Source organism: Enoplosus armatus, chromosome 21 (genome assembly GCF_043641665.1).
Source record: "Enoplosus armatus isolate fEnoArm2 chromosome 21, fEnoArm2.hap1, whole genome shotgun sequence".
NCBI classification, from domain to species: Eukaryota; Metazoa; Chordata; class Actinopteri; order Centrarchiformes; family Enoplosidae; genus Enoplosus; species Enoplosus armatus.
The window spans coordinates 15,489,195-15,511,521 of record NC_092200.1 but is presented as its reverse complement, the minus strand read 5'-3'; the positions used below and the strand labels follow the sequence as shown (position 1 = coordinate 15,511,521).

The 22,327-nt window shown below is 42.6% G+C and overlaps 1 protein-coding gene across 1 annotated transcript in view; it reads left to right on the top strand.

Moving 5' to 3' along the window:
• Window positions 1–22,327, top strand: part of adarb2 (adenosine deaminase RNA specific B2 (inactive)) — a 161,196-nt gene that overhangs the window by 97,444 nt on the left and 41,425 nt on the right. The window contains exons 2-3 of the mRNA XM_070928164.1: window positions 420–506; window positions 1,435–2,387. Coding sequence (XP_070784265.1) covers window positions 420–506; window positions 1,435–2,387 — 1,040 coding nt within the window. The remainder of the gene's footprint in view (window positions 1–419; window positions 507–1,434; window positions 2,388–22,327) is intronic.

Here is a 22,327-nt window from a genome sequence, read left to right as displayed (position 1 = left end):
GGCTGAAACGAGCAATTTACAACAAAGTTTGTCCTGTTTGAGAGTGTTGGGATAAGAATACGAAATGTTCTTGCATGAGGCCCAATTGTGTTTCACTTAATTTCTTTTCATTGTTTCTTTGTTTTATTGGGGTTTTTAGATCTTCCAGATATGTGTGTGTGTGTGTGTGTGTGTGTGTGTGTGTGTGTGTGTGTGTGTGTAGGTTTGTGTTTGTTTCCTTGTGGGCATGTATGCATTGTGGCACATGTACGGGTGACAGAGAAACAGCCTTGTGTGCATATCCCTGCCCCCATATGCTTCGTCTCTGTCCCCTAGTGTTGGGGCTGATGCTGATCCGCAGCTTTAATCGATAAAACTATCAAAACATCTCCGCCGCTTGCCCTCTTGTTGACTCTGCATGTCTCTTGTCTCTCCTCCAGAGAAAGTCAGTATGCTGTCAGCATTGATCGCTCCTTTCAAGTACATAAGCCCTGGGACCAGCAGCACAGAGGACGAGGACAGTTTAAGTAAGCTGCTGCCTCTTTTCTTTCTGTCTGTCATCACGCTGCACTAACTCCCGCAGTGGCAGGCCTAATATGGAAATGATCTCTCTGTCACCCACATAATTAATTATTTGGGAAATGGGCTATTTGATTACGCATGGGTGTCAGCTTGTGTGTTAAGATCTGTATTATCTTATAAAAGTGAGCTATTGAATATGAGTGCTAGTGATAAATAAGTCATTAGATAGGTACATGCACACATGCATACACTATCATCTAGAGCTACAATCTGCCTCAGCCCACCAGTGAATGTCAGCACTTGATCCCAGCCTCCCACTCCACCATTAACATTCTTGTGGCGAGATCTGAACACCCTATTTTTGTTCATTTCCCATCAGAAATGCAATACGCCGCCACTTCCCCGTAACTAGGTTTGAAGAGCATATCACAGCTGTTCAGACTTTGCTCTCACACAGGATAGAAGTGTGAAATAAAGCGGGCTACAGACATTTCATCCTTTCTTGGAATGTCTGCCACTCGATGCGATCCCCACCCCCATTACAAATAGGATTGATGCTTTGCATTGGCCACGGGGACCAATGTTTCCCACTTATGACACAGATTCAGAACCAATTTGGAGGCAGATTACAGAATGATTTGGTAGATAACGTCGCCATTTTTAGGGGATTTGTATTTGTATTTTAAAACACTTAAATATGATGGAGCCCTGTGGTATGAAGTGGGCTCGGTTCAGGGAGATGAGTGTAGATTTGTTCATCACCATTTCATTGTGTATCAAGTGGCTCAATCTGCCTTGGGAGATTTTCCTTGATTCATTCAGTTCAGCCAGGATAAATGTGAGTGTCACACAGTAATGACTGCTTTTATTGCTCTTGTGTTGGAATAATTTTTTTTATCACTTTGAATTACATTGTTTCTGTTTTTATTGCAGGTACCAGCAGTGCAGAGGTAAAGGAAAACCGTAACATTGGCAACTTAGAGGATCGCTCCATAGGATCTGCAGAGTGCCAGTCACTTTTCTGCTCCGACACTGCAAGAAGTGGGAGCTCTGGTCTGAAGAGGAAACGGCCACTGGAGGAAGACAACAACGGGCACTTGTGTCAACTCCGCCTGATCTATAAGAAACTGTCCTGGTCTGAGGCACCAAAGAATGCTTTGGTGCAGCTCAATGAGCTCCGGCCAGGCCTGCAGTACCGCATGGTGTCTCAGACGGGCCCGGTCCACGCTCCTGTCTTCTCCATTGCTGTGGAGGTGAACGGGCTGACCTTCGAGGGCACAGGCCCCACAAAGAAGAAAGCTAAGATGAGGGCTGCCGAGCTGGCCCTCAAGTCTTTCATCCAGTTCCCCAACGCTCCTCAGGCCCACCTGGCCATGGGAAACATTTCAAACCCTTCGGCCGACTTCACCTCAGACCAGGCAGACTTTCCTGACACGCTCTTCAAGGAATTTGAGTCTTCACCGTGCTCTGATGGCCTCTCGCTCTGCAACTCAGCAGCAGAGAGCAAGCTACTATCGAGTGAGCTACTGAGACATGGACGGTTGCTTCGCCATACCTTGGACCTGATGGTGCAGGCTCAGCAGAGGCTGGGTGGGATTGTTCCGGAGCCAGAGGCCCCCAAGAGCCCTGTGGCGTTGCTCAATGAGCTCCGACCGGGCCTGCGCTACGCCTGCCTTTCGGAGCGGGCCGAAGGCCGGCGGCTGCGTAGCTTTGTCATGGCTGTGCGTGTGGACGGGCGGATATTTGAGGGCTGCGGCCGTAGCAAGAAGCAGGCCAAGAACCAGGCGGCCCAGTGTGCTCTTCAGGCCCTCTTCAACATCAGGACAACCCCTGAGGGGAGGACAGGCCTCAAAGCCAGCAGGAAGAGCTGTCCTCATTTACCCCAGGTGAGTACAGACACATCCCCAGCGCCTGTCTTCTGCTAAGCTTCTTTGGCAGCTACTCTACTTCCTACAGGGGCCTGTAATGACCAAAACAGCAGGCGTGCAGCGAAAAGCCAAACACCTTCCAACAAGTAATTAAGGAGGAAAGGAGATAGGGGCTTAAAAGAGTGGGGATGGAAGGAGAAATGGTGGCAGCGCTGATAAAGATATGTGTAAGCAAGCTGGCATTTACTTTGGGTCATAAAACTGAAAATACAGATGACAAATTTGTGTGCATTTGTGTGTGTTCTGTAAAGCCTGGGCCGTGAGTAAACAATGTCTGTCTATTTAAATAGAAAAGCATGTAAACGAAGCTAATTATTGTCCTTGTGTCTCTGACACAAGAGAAATCTGCATCACACCCCAAATGAGTTTTTTTCCCAGAGTCTTATGTGTTTGTAGAGCTGTAATTGGGAGGGTTTTGTAATTTTGCAAGATCTCCTGTTTCCTCATGTGTAGCATCACAGTGTCTACAAACATTAATTCAATCTGTTGCCCAAAGGAGATAGAAAAGCAAAAGAGCAAATCGACAAACAAACCACCGAGCCCAATCCCATGCTCATTTACCCAAATATGTAAATAGCAATCAGAGCGAGGAAACTAGTTTTTGAGAAACTTGAGGAAATTGGAGAGCCTAAAGACATAGTGGCTGGATTGGCTGGCACTTGTTGACAGCCATTTAAAACTTCATTTCAGCAGAAGAATTTCATCTAAAGTAAAACTGCCCTGAGTAGATAGTCACACTGATTTTAGTTGTTTACTATTGTTTGCTTAGAGACAAACCTTATATCCAAGCTGTCCAGGTCACTGGCATATTGGCAGCTGAAAGTGAAACTTTAAGTTTCCCCTCTACTGTCCTAATACAACACAAAAGAATGTGCAAAGCACCACACTCTTGAAGTCTTCAACTGAAAAATTAAGCCATACACACCTAAAGCGTCCTTTCCCTTAAGTATTTCCTTGAAGCCTTCTGTCGACACACACGCCACCATATTGTGCTTTTGCGCGTCCTGTAGAGTATGTGTCGTATTAACATTCTTTTCCAGCCTTGAAGAACTAAACTGGCGAGAGTGTCCTTCCCCAGAGCACGACATCAACCCAACAAACCTGCACGTTTGCCTGGGAGAAACTTTTTCTTTTTCTCCCTGCTGCCACGGTGTCTAAAAGGATTTTAAGAGGATTTGCCGCACCCGTTTAGTTCCAGAAAGCACTCGCTTGTGGAATTTCTTGAAAGTCAGCCGTGCTGTCTGCCAGGCTCGAGAGGCATTTTATTTTCATTGGTAAAGGACAAAAGGCGCACATACAATATGTATGCATTTTTGCATGCATGCGTGCGCAAATAAACATGTTACCAGGCATGTGTTTGTGGGTATGATGTGTTACGTCTGAACTGTTGCATAATGTTGATGCAAAAACCCTCTAGCTCACATACACTGTCGCTCTGTTCGCATGTGTGTCAATCTTCTTGCCAGGCACTGATTGCATGGGCAGTGTTTGACTACACTGCAGATGTGACACGTAATGTGGGGGTGGTTGCCAGCTGTAGCCTGGGGGTAATGCAAATGTTATGGTGGTATGCCAAGTTATGTGTGCCACCTCAGCCTGTTCTCTTTTCCCCCAGAATTCCCTCTGGCTGTACCTGTTGCAGGATAAAGCTTTGTTGGGAAGCTGTTTGTGGTGGTTCCACACTATAGAGCATAAAACCCTGTCCTGACCTCACAATTATATGATTCTGTGTGGTTCTATGTTATTCACATGACACTTTTCTTTGTTATTCATATTTTGTATTGGTTTAGTTTTTAGTGCCATGCATTGATGGCCCTGTAATTTAAAAAAGGTTATGTCTCCAAAGTCTCTAACCTCATTCTAAGCTTCCAGCTATGAAGCCAACATCAAGTTTCACCTCTTTATCGTGTTTATTTGTACCTGACAGTGTTCAATCTAAGGTTTCAAAAGAACTTCCAGATGTTTCATTTTAACAGACACCTGATGAATGACACCAACAAACACCAACTGAGTCATTTTGACCTTGTTTGAACTTGATGAAATTTTACAGTTAGCATGCTAATTTTGTTTACACAGCTCGTGTTAACGTTTGTTAGCAAGAATTTTAATTAATTTTTCAAACCACTTAGTTCGAAAATGACAGCAAATAAAGCCAAGATATTGTAATCTGGGATCAATTTTAGTTAGTAGCTAGCCACTTGCCGAGCATGTGTGATCTGACGCCAGCTCCACCACGACTGTTCGTGTTTGCCCCTATCAGACGTCTTTTTGGCAAAATCACAGCATTCCTAAATCACAGCAATTAACTTGGTGAGTTCACTGTTGTTGTTATTATTGATATGATAGGAATGATGGCTAAAAGATATTCAAATAACACCCAAGTTGTAATTAACCAGATGTATCCTATAATTAAACAATGTCTATATGCAATATGTGCATAAAAAGTTCCACCAAAGAGTTTTCCCCACAAAAAACTAATTTTTAATAATAACTTAACAGATCTGAATAGGTAACACTATCCAGTATTTCACAAAAAAGAAAAAAATATTGTTGTTTTTTCTTTTTTGCCTCTTCTGACTTCTTTTTAACATCAAAATGCATGGCCTTTGGAATTTAATCCCAATGGTCATCTAAACACTTATTCAATTATTCCCACTGTTTTTGTAGGTAAACCTAATACAAGCCCAAAGTTTAAGATGCACTACACTGGAAAATAGTCCTGACCCACCCAATTTAGTCGCTGTAACAGCCAGTATCCATGTGAATCTCTCTATTTACCCAATGTAATTCCCCCTGACAACGGAGGCAATGGGTCACCTTAATCATTCCCTGTGTTGGTGGGTTAGGACAACACGGCTACTTCCTTCTTGTAAAACGAAGTGGGCACGCAGAGAAGAAGAAAGGGATTCAACACTTGACTATATTAATGGGGGACAATGAAAGAACTCAACAGAGTAGAACATAAGGACGAAGAGCAGCATTAAGGCCAGTTCAGACCAAAGATTCACGATGAGACGAAGCTGTTTTTGAATGTTGCAGCAGTGTAAACTGGATCATCTCAGCCGGCTGAGTCAAGTTGCCAGTGGCTAGTTTTAGAAGGTAAGGCACGTCACCTGATTCAACAGCCAATCAGCTCATAGCAAAATCAGCTGTTCATCTCTTTTTTGTGTTCGCAGTCACCAATACTAGAAATGCAACTGTAGCAAGTAACTCACTATCGCTATCCTCATTCATATTTTAAGACGCTACAAATTACATCCAGCTACAGAAAAAGCCTGAAAAGCCGGCAGTTAGAATGGAAGCACAGAGAGTCGTTGCTATGGAAAAAAAGTTGCATGAACTGGCATCTTTCAGAACATTGCAGACCGGCGCATTGCAAGTAGTTGCAAGTTCAACTCGTCACAAATCTTTGGTCTGAACTGGCCTTTAGTCCTCAGGCTGAGCTGAACTGGTAGCTCCGGAATCCATCCCCCCAATGAAATATTTAAACTCACAGGAACTGCATGGTGCTGTATTCTTCTTCACATTCATACAGAGTAATATTGCAGCGAGAGTGACGAGACAAGCATACTAGTCCACATCCATACATGCAATAGACTCCTTCCTGCAATAATATAGCCTATGCTTTCCTCAACCCTCCCACTCTCATGTCTATGGGAACTGACATTAACAGCCATACCAGAAATGAGGCACTGGGTCACAGTCTGCTTGACATTAAAGAGCTATTTGTCTTCCAGCAAGGACTTTAATTTTTTATTCCTTCATTTAACCTTTATTTATCCAGGGAAATCAAATAAGAATGCATTCTGCAGAGACAATTGACTCTCATAGCTGAGAGATGCCCAGTACAACCACAGTCATTTGCATTTAGCAGCTCTTTTAGTGCTAATGGGAGTTAACTGCCTTGCTCAACAGCATGTCTTTAGTAGTAATTTAGAGAAGGGATATATTCTTAGCTGACCAGGGGATTCAATTCAATTCGAGCCAGTTCTCTAAGGAAAAATATTGGGATGGCGAGGGTGCTGAATGAGTGACCCAGGAACAGGCGACAGCTCTGTGCTGAAGGGCTTGTGCGCCACAATATTTTCACCCCACTCCCAAACCTGTCTCCTAGTAATTATGTTTATATATTACCAATTTGTTTTTCCAATTAAGTTGTGGTAACAAGCATAATCACGGCCCGGATTATGTTCACAGACAGCATTTTTGTCGATTGAATGAAGTGCTACATTATTTACCACACGGAAGGCGAAGGGAGATGGTCGCGGTGGATGGTGGATGTACAAAGCACAGATCATTGTCACCAGAAACCAGGGTCTGTCTGAGTCCTGTCCTGGCTGTGGTATAGGCAACAAAATCACTTTGGTTAAGGTTAGTGCCTAAATATAACTATATAATATAGTTGACCCTTTTAATAATGCTGTCGTTTCTACGAGTGATATTGTATTGCAAGATGGGATATTTTACTGAAAGCAAATTCAAAGCGTTGTTGGAGAACATTTTACTCTAATATACAGTATCTGTAGAAATGTTCATTAACACCATTTCCTCCTTATGTTAATAGAAAACGTAATTCAGGCGGCATTACGTTTACTCGAAATGGTATTTGCTGTTGCAAATTAGTAGTATATAAAGTCATTTCTAGGAAACAGGGTTGCCACCCCATATCCTCTGCATATGGTAACACCTCTATGACGCACATGAAAAATATCATTTTGATGTAGCTATTTGATCACTTTTTTATAATTGATCTCACAATATAAAATATGAAATAACATAGAAATGTGGGTTGTGAAAAAAATAAATGACTCTCCTCTGCTCTCCCAGAGACTATTCTAGACTATTCTCCCTTTTGTACAGTCCCTAACCTCAAGGTTACAATTGGCGCTAATCATAACTTTTAGTCTATAATATTAATCAGTCAGTAGGAAGCTGTTCTTTAATCCAACCCACAGCCGTTGCGGGAAAATGTCTTTGCCCTATTAAAGCCTGCACAGTGAAGTGAGAAAGTGCCAGAGTAATCCTGACACCCATTTCGCCAAGTGGAATGATTACCCCACTGTTCAGGCTTTGATTGGCCACTTAATCTCCCCTCGCCGTCACAATGCTCTGCGGTGTTACCAGATCAACTGAGCCTGAGACTCGTGCGCAGCAGTGGGAAGGCACAGAGTCAGCAGGTCCTTGTGGAAGGACAGTACGGAGGTCAGTGGTCAGGACGTTGCGCTCTGCCACTTTGGATTAAGGTCCATTTGAATAGGGAAATGCGCTTGGTGGCAGAGCAGAATGAAAATTAGGGTTAATGGAAGAGGGATTGAGACAAAGCATGAACAAGCTGCAGATGAAAAAGCCAGCATATTTGTGTTTTGATTATTAGAAACATAAAAATACAACAGAATAATTACATTTCTCCGTTGAGATCAAATGCGACTGTATATTGTCCTTTTAGTTTATTGCAGTTCAAAATGATTTGTTTAGTTATCTCTAAATGGGAACCATCACAGATAGAGAAGGATACAGACTGGTCAAGTGGAGTAATTTCCCTGCCTCCGCCACGGCAAATTGAATATGATTTCAGACACGTGAAGGTGACCCCTGTCAGCCGCTGAGCCTCTCGCAGATTGTTTTCTTTGTCTAATCTCTCCCACTTCTAATCTGTCTCAATATAAACAGCTGTGACAGGCTGATCATTAATTAATATTGCCACAACAAATTAGTGACAGCGATCGCCCGGCCTAGCACCCTGTCTAAGATAGGAATCCTCCAAGTCGGAGAGAGAGAGAGAGAGAGAGAGAGAAGGTGTGAACAACACATTAGAGAGGAGATGATTAACAGCTTCAGAGACCTTGCAGATAGTGTTACAGCCTCAGCATGTGGACGGTGATGGCGACAAGTATACACATAGTGACAGCTCCAGCAGCAGACTGCACTCACAGGATCAACTGTGATTATCACCATAAGTGGTGTCTTGCAAACAGCCCGATAAAACATCTGCATTCATCAGCGTCTGCTGATTTGGTAAAACAAAATGTAGATGTCGAGTGTTTCTCCAGGCAGGTTGAAATAACTGTGGACAAATGTACAATTCCCTGTCATGTGTCACACAGTTAGTATTTTTCAGGGGGTTATACCAAACTTATCATAATTGATTGCATCACAGTACCCAGACTTTGAAAACAGAGTTGTATTTTAGATAGTTAAAGGATAATTCCTGTCTTATTCTTCTAGTTTTGGTCATTACTTTATCAATGAGAACATTGTCCTCACTAAGTTAATTGCTGAGATCTGCGTCAAGTAAAGCGGTAAAACAAGTAAAACTCATTTGGAAGAGACAACGAAGGAGAACAGTGAAACTATCACCTAAGTTGACCGTTACATCCATGATAGTTCTCTGATCTACTTCCTGGTTCAACTTTGATCCACCATACTTACCGTAATTGTGTGCTCATACAATTTCTTATGCAATAACGGATTATTAATTTGTCACATTTTTACATCCACATTTTAACATTTCTGGTGCAAAATGTCATTAATATTTTTTTTTAAATATAGAAAGTGATTTACATTGGAAAAAAAAACATGCCAAACATTCCCTTCTTCCAGCTTCTCTAATTGAAGGATTCGCTTTGTTTTCCTGTTTTATGGAAGAAACACTTGTGAAAGTTTGAGCTCTGAGCATTTTTTACTATTTTCTGATGTTTTATAGCGTGAGCAATGAATCTGTTAAATGAGAAAATAATCACTTGATTAATGGATAATGAAAATAATCATTGGGTGCAGCCCTAGTGATGTCACCATATTCACAGAACTCAGCAATACCTCTGGTGAGTGCAATATTACTCACTATGCAAAACTAGGCAAATAATGCCGTATTTATGATAAACTGGAATTAACTTTTTAAAGAGCGCCAGTAGGTCTTTTTAAAACTCATCCTGACCTCTGACCTCTGTAAACAAGAGCAAGAAGGGAAGTCCTTGTGTGCATCCATAAAGTATCTCATTACAGTTTGTCACGTAGCGTACAATAATAATTTGAGCCAAAAGCCACTGTTTGCTTCTTGACTGTCGGTCTGCCCTTTAAGCCGACACTTACCTCATCATGTGGTATTTAAAGGAAAAAGCAGCATGGGAGATTTGTGTGTGAAATTACCGAACAATAACGTTTCCCTGTCTGAATGGGAGCTCTCTGTACATGGAAAGGTTAGAATCATCCTCAACTGTCTAATATGTATGCAAAATATGACCTATGAGGCTGCAGGCTGGTGAATCTAATGTACCGCGTCAGCATGCAGCTTTGAGGGAAAATCCCTCAGCAGGGAGGAATTGAAATGGGGTTGGTTGGGTCAAGTCACCTCACACATACAGTAAAACACCCCTGTAATCTATTTCAAAGAAGCGTGGCGCTCCCGTTTGCACCTCTGCTCGCTCTACTGTATCCTGAGTTGCTGCTACAAAGTCTTTTGTGACAGTCCTCCATTCCTCCCTTGCCTTCTTTCTCCCTCCTCCTTTCCCCTCCACAGCCCTTAGCTGTGAGCCGGAGCATGGTTATAATCAGTTCTGAAAAACCTCTCACACTTCATTAAAAGCATAATCAAGTTCATTACAATTTCATAGGCGTTCAGGTACCAAATGGCTTCCGATAAATCATGACTATTGGTCCTGTGTGGCTGGCATGTGTAGGTTTATCTCTGGCTCTCAGGCAAGGAGAGAGGGGAAGAGGAGGGAGAGGAGAGGGGAGGAGAGGTCTGGATGTCTGGCCTTTAAATGACCTTCCAGCCTGGAGCAATGGACCGTTCAGCCATACACGCTGAATGGAGGCATGCACGCATCACAGATCAGATGGAGATCAGATGTTCATGAACACGTTGACATAGAGTGGGCAAATCAACAGATGTGGCACCAAAGTATTGTTTTTAAAACTTAACACATGCTGCAACCGGGACAACACCCCATCATTACTTATTATCTTAACTATACTCCCATGTTCTTGTTTGGGAGATAAAACCTGTCAAAACAATATTCATACCCTGGGATATTAAAACTGAAATTTAAGGCACGAAGGAGACGAAAAGGTTAATTTTGTATTGGCAGTGTAGTATTGATCAATTCTGCAGAAAATATGCAATCAAACTGTATGATATCAATCATATAAGCATTAGCTGACTCTTCTAGGACCTTCCCACCACAGGAACTTTTCCAGGGGACCAAGAACCTTTTGAGGAACTCAGGAACTAAACTCGCATTCTGACCAGAGGAACCAGCGACTAAATTTAGTTCCTGTCCAGTAGTACAGCGGACTCCATGAGAGCACACTGACTATTTCTGTGGAAGGAGGAATAGGGATGCTGTGACAGGAAATCTTGGACTGACTGTGGAAAGCATGCCTCACTACATGTTGGCGATAACTACTGTTAACTCGATCATTTTTACTATATCCAACAATGTAAAAATCTTTTGGATAAGACAGACAGAGGAGGAAGGGAACTGAGAAAAAGCGTATATGTAGAAAAGCAATGAGCGATAATTTATTTATGTATATATTATATTATGCATATTTTTTATATATATATTTATTATAGCAGTTTGCCTTCTGATCATAAATTAGTTCATCTAGCTATCGCAATTAGTCCTCAAATATGGTGTTGATTTTCAAGGCTTCCTGAATGCATTACAGACATCTTAACGGCTGATTGTTGATTTGGGTTTTCACAAAATAATCAGCCATGAGACCATATTATATCCTCAAAACAAAATGTCCCAAATATGAGTCCTGTTCTGCTGCACACACATCCCTTGACAGTGATTGTCCCTCTCCACCTACTCACATGCCTGGCTAATCACTTGGACCCACAGGGCCTCCCTAACCTCTGTAGATGTTTTCCCCAGGGTCTCCCCCCCTCGGTTCCATAGCTGAGGCAACATGGCTTGTGTTATTGATATGCTCTGCTCGGCTGTGGGATGGAATATGAGCAGGGGTGTTTACAGCTGTTATGTTAAAATGGTCACCTTTGCATCAGTCAGTAATACCTGTACAGATTCAAGCCTTCACAGCATAACCACATCTGAAAGACACAAGCGTCTTCTGTGCGTCAACTGGAGTAAAATGTAATTATACAACTATGTATTAACAATACAGCAAGGGATCACAGTATGTATGTACATGGCATGCTTAAAAAAAGGAATGGAACCAACTTTTGTGATAATCTGATAATAACGTATGTGTTATAGGCGTAATATGTTCATTCGCTTTCTTGCAGAGAGTTGGATGAGGCGATTGATACCACTCTCAGGCCTGTATGCTAACTAGGAAGCTACAGCCAGGAGACAGTTAGCTTAGTTTAGCAGAAAGACTGGAAACGGGGAAACAGCTAGCCTGGCTCCGTCCAGGGAACAAAAACTGCCTACCAGCACCTCTAATGCTCACTACTTATAACTTTATATCTCGTTTGTTTAAAAAAGCCCATCAACCAACAATTCATCATTTTCTTTACGGCAGGATATGTAATGGACTATTTCTTGGCTGGGAGCAGTAACTTCCTGGAGTCACCGTTGGTTGCCTGGCAACTGCTCCTGCCCGAGGAACAGTCTGGTCCATAACGCCCAGGAAAGCAATGACTTGTTGTTTTTACACTTTGGATTTTGTACATAATTTTGTTATTGTATTTTGGACAAAGCCAGGTAAGCTGTTTCCCCCTGCTTCCAGGTTTTATGCTAAGCTAAGCTAGCTAGCCGATGGTTATAGTCTCATATTTAGCGTATAGACATTAGAGTGGTATCAATCCTGTAACTCTTGGCAAGAAAGCAAATAAGCATATTTCCTAAAATGTTGAGGAGTGAACCATTTAGAGCTACAGTTGCAAAATGATACGTCTTTGCATTATTCTGCTGCTACTTGTCTCCACCGTATCCACATTGCTGCATACCTGCATACTGAAAACCATGCAAATGTCTCATAATTAGTAGAATACTGGGAATAAATGCAACGACAGTCGTACATTTTTCTCTTGCCTAAATTACCCCAAAGATGGAGAAAAAAAGGAAAAGCAAAACATCTGTCACCTCTGTCCTACTCTCTGGGACTGTGCCGTGCCTCCCTTGGGGGAGACAAAATGGGAGAGGCTGGAATAAGGTGTATGTATGAGAGAGTGTGTGTGTGTGGAGGAGGAGAGGTAAAAACCAAGCTGGCAGGGGGAGGGATGAAAGCCAGGCTGTGGGGGGAGCCAGGGAGGTGAGGATGGATGGAGTGCAGTGGGGGGAAAGGGAGGAAAAACCTCAGCGGAACAAAAGACCTTCAGGATTAATTAGGCGTCAGATTGGTTGCAGGGCACAGCGGGGGGAGAGAGGGGGAGAGAGAAAGAGAGTTTAGCATTCTGGGAAGACCTCATGTCCTCAGCCCTCATATTTCAGCCTGCCTGCCCATGAGTATACAACAGCCAGCTAGTTAAGGCCTGCGCTGTGCCTGGAACCACTGTCCGTGGGGTTATGGATGGAGCCCCTTCCACGTCTTCATGTATTTTTATGTTATCCCACTGGGCGATAAGAGGAAACACAGAGGTCATATAGGTAACGCATAATGTTTACATGATGGTTTCCCCACCCCATGTTAGGGTTCTCCACACATATTTGGTAAATGTGATGTGTGTGTGTGTGTGTGTGTGTGTGTGTGTGTGTGTAAAATAGCAGGGAAATAAGTGCAATATTTCATAGTATTCACTCCGTATGGCAGCATTTCTCTCTGCCCGAGTTCCCCCTCCTGATCGCTGAGCCCTGCCAAATTAGAGGAGTATGAATACACAAAATAAATGCAGCTGAACTCTTACTGAACTTCTTACTTTTTTATCTTTGTAACAATTGCTTCCAGAACAGCTGAATTGCTGATTCAGGTCACAGGCATCACCTCTAAATTTAAGAGGCGGACCCGAAGCTGCCTGTTAATACCGTCTCCGTTGTCATTGTCACAGAGGGATGTTTCTGGGGCGACCTTTGATGGCACTTCTTCCCCCCTCCGATACAGGAAGTGCTGAACTCTGCATACAGATGACAGGCAGGGTTGCCATGAGTCATAATATCTTCGCCCGACGCCATCTCCATGCAAAAAGCACTTAGCAGATCAAATAAGAGTCATTCTGGAGGCTAGTACAAATCATGCCCTTAGAACAGTTGTACCAATCATTCACACTATCACAGAGGTGGCTCGTACGTACAGCTTCAAGATATTTCAGCAGCGTGAACTTTAGAACAAAGTCTTCTGGGTAGATGGGCTGATTAGCCATTCGATTGGCTTCACAGAGCAGTGATAAGGCTTTGACAGATTGTGTTATATGGAAAAAAAAAAAAAGCCACGGCTCACAGCATGAATAGTTATCATGTGCTTAAGTCACTGGCTGAAAGGAAAAGTTTTCAGTACCGGTGACTTTTAAGCTTTTAGACTAAGAAAAGTTAAACCTAGCTTGCTGCACTTATCCATCCCATTCGGTAAAAAAGATGATGAATTACTAATAGCACTGGCAGAGTTGTCCTCACAGTTGTATGTAACTTTTAACCGTCACTGCAAAATGCGCACACACTCACACACTTTTAATACATACCTACCATTGCTTTAGCACCTGGTTGTACGTCAGCAGATACATAACAAATCCATTCCCGCTGCCCTGTTTCCTGCCTCGACATCCCGGCTGAATTTCCGGGCCTGCATTGCGCTCTCCTGTGCAGGATGATGAGCTGGCACGGTTCCCGCTGATGAAGAAATTAAACACCACAGTCGCAGACAGACGCATGTAGGCTGACAAGGAGAGTTTTAGGCATAAACAAAAGTCGACTTAGCTTAAAACATGCCAGTGGTGTGTGACCTAACATCCTTCTGTGTGAAGATATTTTCATTACTTCAAAAGTCAAAAAAAAAATAAAAAAGAAAGAAAGAACATGAGGGATAAGTCCATACATCTTCAAATTTGGTGATTTAGAATTTTTCTATAAAACTGAAGCATGAAGTCTTCCTTCATTGCTTGAGACAATTTTCCTATTTCTTAAAGCTGTAATCCTTAAAATTTCAGCTCTGGTTGGTTTTGCGACACCCATGGTTACCAATGGTAACGGCAAGTGTAGTTTAAAACTACAGCAAACACTCTTTGAGCAGCTTATTTGTCAGAAATACAACAGAAGAGCAACTGGTGTATCTGTTTGCAGTGCAGACAAAAAAACTCATGTTGCTTTAGTAAAGAAGTTATTCCATAATCTGATTTCGTGCTTTCCACACAGCAGCACAGCACAGTAAAGGGAGTTGGTTAGCTTGCCAACAGCTCACTGTGGCTGCTTCTCCTTATGCCATATTTAAAACTGCTCAGCTGTTAAAAACATGCAGAAAGTGACCATGTTTTATTCTGTAGAAGTTGTCTACTGTTAGCACTAACCACAGAGACAAATACATTGCGTTTCCTGTGTCACTATAAAAGTCACCTTGTGTTTTGCCAGTTGAATGCTTTTAATGTGAAATAGCAACAGTGGCAATGTTGGGTTAGCATTAGCAGTAGCTTAATACAGCTCTTGTACAAGAGGATGTCAATGAGATAAAATGATAAACAGTAATGCTGCATCATTTCCTGTGAATCTCTTGTGAGTAGGTAGATAATTTGAATCCAGTCTTAATAAAGTCAGATTGTGTCTTTACAGTACATGCATAGTTATTTGTGAAGCCTCAATCTGCTGCATCATTTTATCTGCTGTTTGTTTTTCTGCGTGAAATGTCAGCGTTGAGCATTGTGACATTGCGTGCTGCATTGCCTCATTTCCAAGTCTTCTCAATCTCCCACGCTTTCGCCCATAATCAGTAGGCCCTCATAGAGGTATGCATGAACACACACACACACACACACACCTATACAGTCTGCATACACTATGCAGTACACACAGACTGTGCTGTCACCCGCACTTGCTTTCTCTTTCTTTCTCTTTTCTAAAACCACTTTATAGAAACACAATTGCAGCTTTGGCTTGTTTAGACGTGGCAGCTACTTCACACAGACAGCCAGGCACTCCAGCATAGCTGACATTCAGTGCTTTTCCTCAGCGGTGTTATTAAAGCTTAACCTAACCGGCAGTCGAGGAGGATGCATCTGCGGACTGTGGAGGAGGAGAGACGATGATCTCCCCCGTCTTAAGGTGAACCACTCATTTGTCTCCGTTTCTGTTTCTGACCACTCTTCACCTCACTCTGTGGCTTAGCAGCAGCATGCGTTACGATGGGAAGGACAAGAAAACGACTAGTTAAATCTCCTGTACAGCGCTTAGTAGCTTGACACGCATGAATTAGAGAAGCTGTCAGACACGTCAGCTAGCACGGAGCAGTGGTGTATAATTTTCAAAAGGAGGCAGAGCGTGCTGGCCTCACGAGGTGTCCATAACCTAGCACTTGACCCAATAAACACCAGGAGAGATGAGCTGTTGTTTCAGCGCTTTGACTGAATCCAATTGTTAAACTGTAAAATACAACATAAAGAAAAACAGAGTTGAGCTGAGTTTCATATAGACATGTAAGAAAACACACTACAGGACAATTTCCAAGGCTAACATGTTCTTTTTTTTTTTTTCTTTTTTTTTAACGAAGCCATCTATTAGTAATTAGTAATATGTATTAACTAAGACCTACCAGTAAAACCAAGAAACACTCACAAAATATCTAAATCTAATAGTCTTAGTTAAACATGGATCTGTATGCAATAACTGCTGTAGGTATTAAGCAATCTGTCATACTTAAGATGTTATATTTGCTCCCACAATCATGTGCAAATTCCACTCAAATCACATGGACACTTCACTAATACTCACAGACGTTGCGACTAACAATCTGGCATGAAGGATGGCGAGAGGTGATCTTAGGTAGGTAACGTTTCAGCAGCTTCCTGCCTGACAGGAACAGCGAGCTAAAGGCTGCTATTTCTGAACTTCCAGCTGGTGTCGCTGTTTTTTACTTGACTAAATACATTCCAGAACACAGGCTTAAAAGTACAACATGCACACACACACACACACACACACACACACACACACACACACACACACACACACACAAACACAATAGGCATAGACCCTCAGTGTTCTTTGACTTTTTTTTTTTTTCTCTGCTCACTTCAATATTGACTCTCCTTTCAGTCCATTGTCATGCCTCTCCTGCTCTCTCTGCTGGCCTACTGCAGGAGCTTATGAAGTGTGTGTGTGTGCACTTGAAAGGTTTTCGGCGGAAAGGAAAGAAAAGGTGACAAAAGAGAGCATGTGCATTTGTTACAGTCTATCTGCCGTTCTGCTTACTCTGCAAACGCCACGTGATGGATTTTTAGTAAATGTTAAAAGAGCAGGGGCCACAGAGTGATTTCTCTGGCACGCTCAAAAGGCTTTCTCACGCGGTTATTTGCATTCATTTCATCCGCGGGCTGTGAAGTGCATATTATATTATGTCGCACAAGCTCTGTGTGTGTGGGTGTGCGCACAGTGGTTGGCGGTGAGAGGGATCATGCACTGTTTAAGCCTCTTCTGTCAGGGGATGTTTGTTAGAAGCCACATTCATCAGTGCAGAAAAGAGCAGCGCTATTTTCTTCAAAGGGCAGGTGTGAACTTATAGCGACTGTCTGCAGGATAAACATATCGCCGTTGTTGGGAGAAAACCTCACATCTCAAAACCGGCAACTGAACAGCTTGGTTTGGAGTTTGACGTCCGTGCATTCAGTTTGTCCAGGGGGATTTGAAAGGTTGTCATAAGCCCCTGAAGGTGAACTTTCTCACCCCACAATGGAGCATGTCATTTTTCAGTTGCAGCTGAGACATGGCAATCAGTGAAATTTGAAGTTATGGGGTCCTTGCACAACATTGAACATTTAACCTCAGACTGGCTTACAGCAATGCAGAAACCTGCATGAAGGGTCAGGATCTAAACAACATTTTTGGATATGAACAGATAAAGCACTCAAACAGCATCCAAATGTTTTCCAGTAATATTCATTATCAGTAGCTCAGCTACAATTTTCACTGGACAATTTTTGCTGGGCAGTGCAGGATGAAGCTTAACTGATGTTAAACAGCTGTTATTTTTACTTCATGATACAACATTGAAGCCTAGCACCTTGACAAAACATTTGAAAGTCACTTAAAGCTAAAGTTTCAGAATCAGAAATACTTTATTGAAATTGCACAGTTATATGTGCTCCCATTCAAGAGTAGAAAAGTAGCATAAAGGGACAGTCTGTAAAGTGCACGCACAGTGGCCCTTTGCATACACAATCTCCATTTTTTTCAGAAAAATCCTGCAATATGGCCCAATACTGTCACAGACAATGCATTTTATAGTGATATAATAGTAAAAAACTATTGTCTGAATTTTTGGTTTCTTTCTGTTTTCTGTTTTATTCTGATGTTGGCAGCAGCACCTGCAAGTGTTAATTAGGTATGGAAACACTGTATTTTTTGGCATGTGAGGGGGGTGCCTACAGCAAGTGTCTATGTAAGTGGCGTTAACTCTAATGCGGATATAATGCTTAAAGGGAGGCGTGACGATGGGCGAGATGGCCAATCAGACACAAGCTGTGTGGGGCTCTTAGATCCCACCCTCTCAGGCAACCCAAGGCATGAATAGATACTAATAATAAAAGCACCAAGAAAATTTAAAAAACAAAATCTTAAATATACATTGTTCTGACAAACGAATGGTATGGTATGTGCTTTTTAGCTAATGCTAACAAGTGTATAACATTTAACTTTCCTTCGTTTGTGTCTTAACCAAAAAGTACCTTGTCACAAACACAGTCACACACACACAAACACACACCGAAGGACCATTAGCTCGACACAAAGTTAGCTACCTGTCCCGACCACCTCCATTATTTTCACCAATCTCCCTCATGTCATCGAGGCGCCCCAAACCAACACAACATTGACATTTCCCCACGATCCCTTGTTGACTGTTAGGAATTCAAAAAGAACACCCAGAGCTATGAATCAAATGTCAGCCGCTGTGCTGTGGTGGAACCGTATCAATATCTCATGATGTATGGCTGGCCGTAGGGCCTTTTTGGCCACAGCAGCACCCACAGACATGACACGCCGTCTGGTCCACACTTAGTCACCAGCAGGGGGAAGGCCGATGGATAAATGACTCCTTCAGAAGCAAATGGACTCTCCATCCTGCAAAAAAAAAATCCAGCTGAAAAGTCAAATAGCCTTGTACTCAGTTATAAAAACTATTATTTTTTTCTGAAACACATAACCAAAATGTCAGCCAGGAGATTTAAGATACTGTCCTTACTTATTTCCACTGTTAATTTACTAACCATTACAAGGTAAACTTGCAGAATAGTAATGCTTATGAACGTTGGCAACATTGGAGCTGAGCGAGATGTTGTGTTTGTGTACAGCAGCACATTGTACCCTTGACAGTACATTATGTTACAGGCATTGCTTGACAAGGAGACAGAAAAGCATCTGAAAGTGCCAGTGTTTCCCCCTCGTCTGCGTCTCTAATCTCCACGCCGAGAGGAAAGCGGTGCTTGGCAACAGACGTTCTCGGGCACCGTTCAAAGGGTGGCGCCAGGGTTTGAAGTCTCGCTGATTGCCAGGGTCGAGCCCGCCAAAAGAGCCACCGCGGTATCTTCAAGAGCAGCAGAGAGGGAGGCGCGGCCGCCACGTCTGGGCGGAGGCCGGCACAATCGTGCACCCTTTCGGGGGAGCCATCGCTGCTCTTCAGAGGAGCCATTTGTATGGCTCGCCTCTTTCAAGACATGAAAGGCGATGCTAGATCTTTGCCGTCCTCCCAAATGTTTTAAAGCTGCCGCTGCAGCCTCTCCACATGTCGAAACAGCAAACAGCGTTTTGTTGTTATTATTTCTGCTCTGACCGGCATAAAATATTACAGATTCCAGACAGAAATTCTCTGTTGGGAGATTGAGAATAGAGTAGGACTGATAAATCTGTGAGCTCACACATCATGCCAATATGTGACTTTTATTAAAAACTCACACCACTGTTATGATTGAAGACCGTCTCTGACCACAGCTAGTGAATATTATTTTGTTATGATTATTATTTTATATCACATATACTTCAAAAACCCCAGTAGTGTGGTGTGGAGGCACTGTATTTACTGAGACTTTAAACCCTGGAGTAAAACCTGCATCAGCCAGCTGCTACTTCAACCTAGCCTTCAGTAGAGACCTCAGTTTTCCACAATTGTCTAAATGCTGATTCATAAGAAATGACGAGAAGGAAACTGAAGCAAACACACTAGACTAGTCCTGGGCATGATACGGCTTGGGGACGTGTATATATATATATATATATATGTATATATGTAAGATGTCTCTCCTGAATAATACAGCAGACTTCAAATGTTGGCCTCTCTTCTCTCTCTCTCTCTGCTGAATCATGTGCAGATTAATGGGAGTTGTGTGAACAGCCCTCAGGGCCTTTGGAGTGGCCTCCTCCTCCCCCTCCTCCTCCTCCTCTATCCTCCCTTCGTCAACTGCGTACTGTCGATGATAGACTCTTGTTAAACCCTCATCGCTGACCCTCTCATTTCCTCCTCTGTCTCCATCCAGGCTCTTTTCCTCTCTAAGTGGCTGTCTGCTCGTCTCCTCTCTCTTTCTCTCCCCATCTCTCTCAGGGGTAGGTCATGTTATCTTTTCGCAGGAGTCCCTCTGCTGGCCTTTGGTGCATAATGTATAAAGCCGCTGGTGTGTGTTTTACACTGTGCCTGACATTATTAAGTCATTTCAGGCATATCGCTGCTTTTATCTCCACCACGGAGGTTAATCAGAGGGGATTTATACCAAAACGACTTAGACACACTCCAACCGTTTTTCTCTCCTCTCATTCTCTTGTTTCCTCTGCCCTGTGCATATTATCAGGGGCGGGGTGTTAGTCTATCCAGTCATTTTAAACTTTGAACTGTCCATTAAACTGAAATGACATAAAAGCTCAATTTGCAATTCCTTGGGAATAGTTGGGAGCATGATGCAGCATCATCGCACAGATCTACTAAAAAACAATTGATACTGTGTGTAGTGGCTTTTGTGTACATATCCTGGGAGTAAATGCAACACAATTTCATTTCTAATTTCTCGTTGATGTTAATTACAGTAATTATTATAATGTAATCAAATCTAAAAATCACAGGCATGAATGGGATGTGAAACTGTCTTAAAACACACTTCTATCACCTTCATACTAGATAGGAAAGTACTCACTCATCAGTATTACAGCCATTATTTCTACATGATTTCACTTAGTTTACACAAACTACATGTTGGTAGTCGGTAGTGGTGCCAGTAGAGATTGAAGACAACATGAAGCAAGTTGAAAAAAAGGTGTTATTGTCTCCTTTTCAGTAACACACATCTAACAAGGACATCTCCTCTACAAATCTTCTGCTCACCACGATCCCCGTCCCCTGTCACAGTGAGCTTAAACAATGGAAAAGCACAATATGGCCTAGTCATGTACAATAGATGGTTTAGTGTGGCTGTGTCAAATCTGTCAGTTAATTGAAAATGAGTTGGTTGATGTTCAGACCAAAAGTGATCATTAACAATGAAAATGAGATGAGTAAAAGAGAGTAAAATAGAAGTAGCTTTTGTAGAGATGCCCTTCAGACCAGTAAGTTGCCTCTTTTAGTTTGTAGTTCCTCACGTGATCAGTATTGGCGATCAACTGATTAATGCACAGTGGAACTGTAGAAGTAAGTTTTTCCTCTTGAAAAGGACTCTTATATTTCATCCTTGACATTACCTGTGAATATTCCTCATGTCTGACACTACAAATTAACATTTCTCCCCCCGGCTAATGCCTGATTTTAACACCTACAGCAGAATCAGTGATGGCTCAGTGGAATTAACACAGTTTAAGATGCTCTCGTCTTTTTGAGGCATAGAACTCGAGTGAGCCACATAGAAAAACCCTGCGGAGGGGGCTGGTGAAGGTTATTTGGGGACCTGGCGAGCACAGCTTCCAGGTTACATCCGCACCAAACATGGGCCAGGCCCTGATAGCGTCTATGTAGTCATAACTGGCTGTGCTTGTTTGATCAGATGAGGAGAATTTAGATTGATAATGAGTTTTAGAGTCAGTCGCGCTTAACATCTGCGGTTGGTGGTTATGATTCAGTGGCCTCAGCTCATTTTTGGCTTGAATGTTGGGGTTTCATTTCCCAAATTAATGTTTGGATTTAGGCTTAAGAGTATTAGTGGCTTGGAGCAGAATTAGCCAATCAGGGGACATATGAAGTTAGCTGTGACCAAAGTTTGTGTTGCACCATTTGATTTTAGCTTTATGTTTCCATGAATTACTGGACATTGGCAAGAACAGATGTTCTCTTTTATGTTCTCACCATTTTAAAACAGCGTGTACAACTTAGGCTGGCATTTGGTCATAACCTACCTGGCCTGATGATGGCGCTAGATGAAAGATCAGGGGATCAACAATATACATATGAATATCTGTACAAAATTGCATGACAATCCATGCTATAGTTGTGGAGATCTTTCAGTCTGGACCAAAGTGGTGGACCAACTGACATTGCCATCCCTGTTGCCACGCTGCTAGCATGGCTAAGCATCTGGTTGTATATCTGAAGCTGTCTGTGGCCTCTGTCAGGTATTTTGCTTTACAGTTAGGATGGTTCCTTTCAGAAGAAGTGGGCCATAGGGATTGATTGTGGCCCCAGGTGGAGAATAGGGAAGAAATAATGATTCACTTCTATGTTTAGCATCATCGCTAGGAAGTAGCGTCCTTGGTTTTTGGATGAGGCTATCATTCTTGTGGTAGCTCATCCTTGACTCTGATCCGTACCACATGCACATACCAGGCTTATCGTCTTGGTTTCCACCTTTTCAAGCCTAATGAGGAATCTCTGCTTGAGCCCTG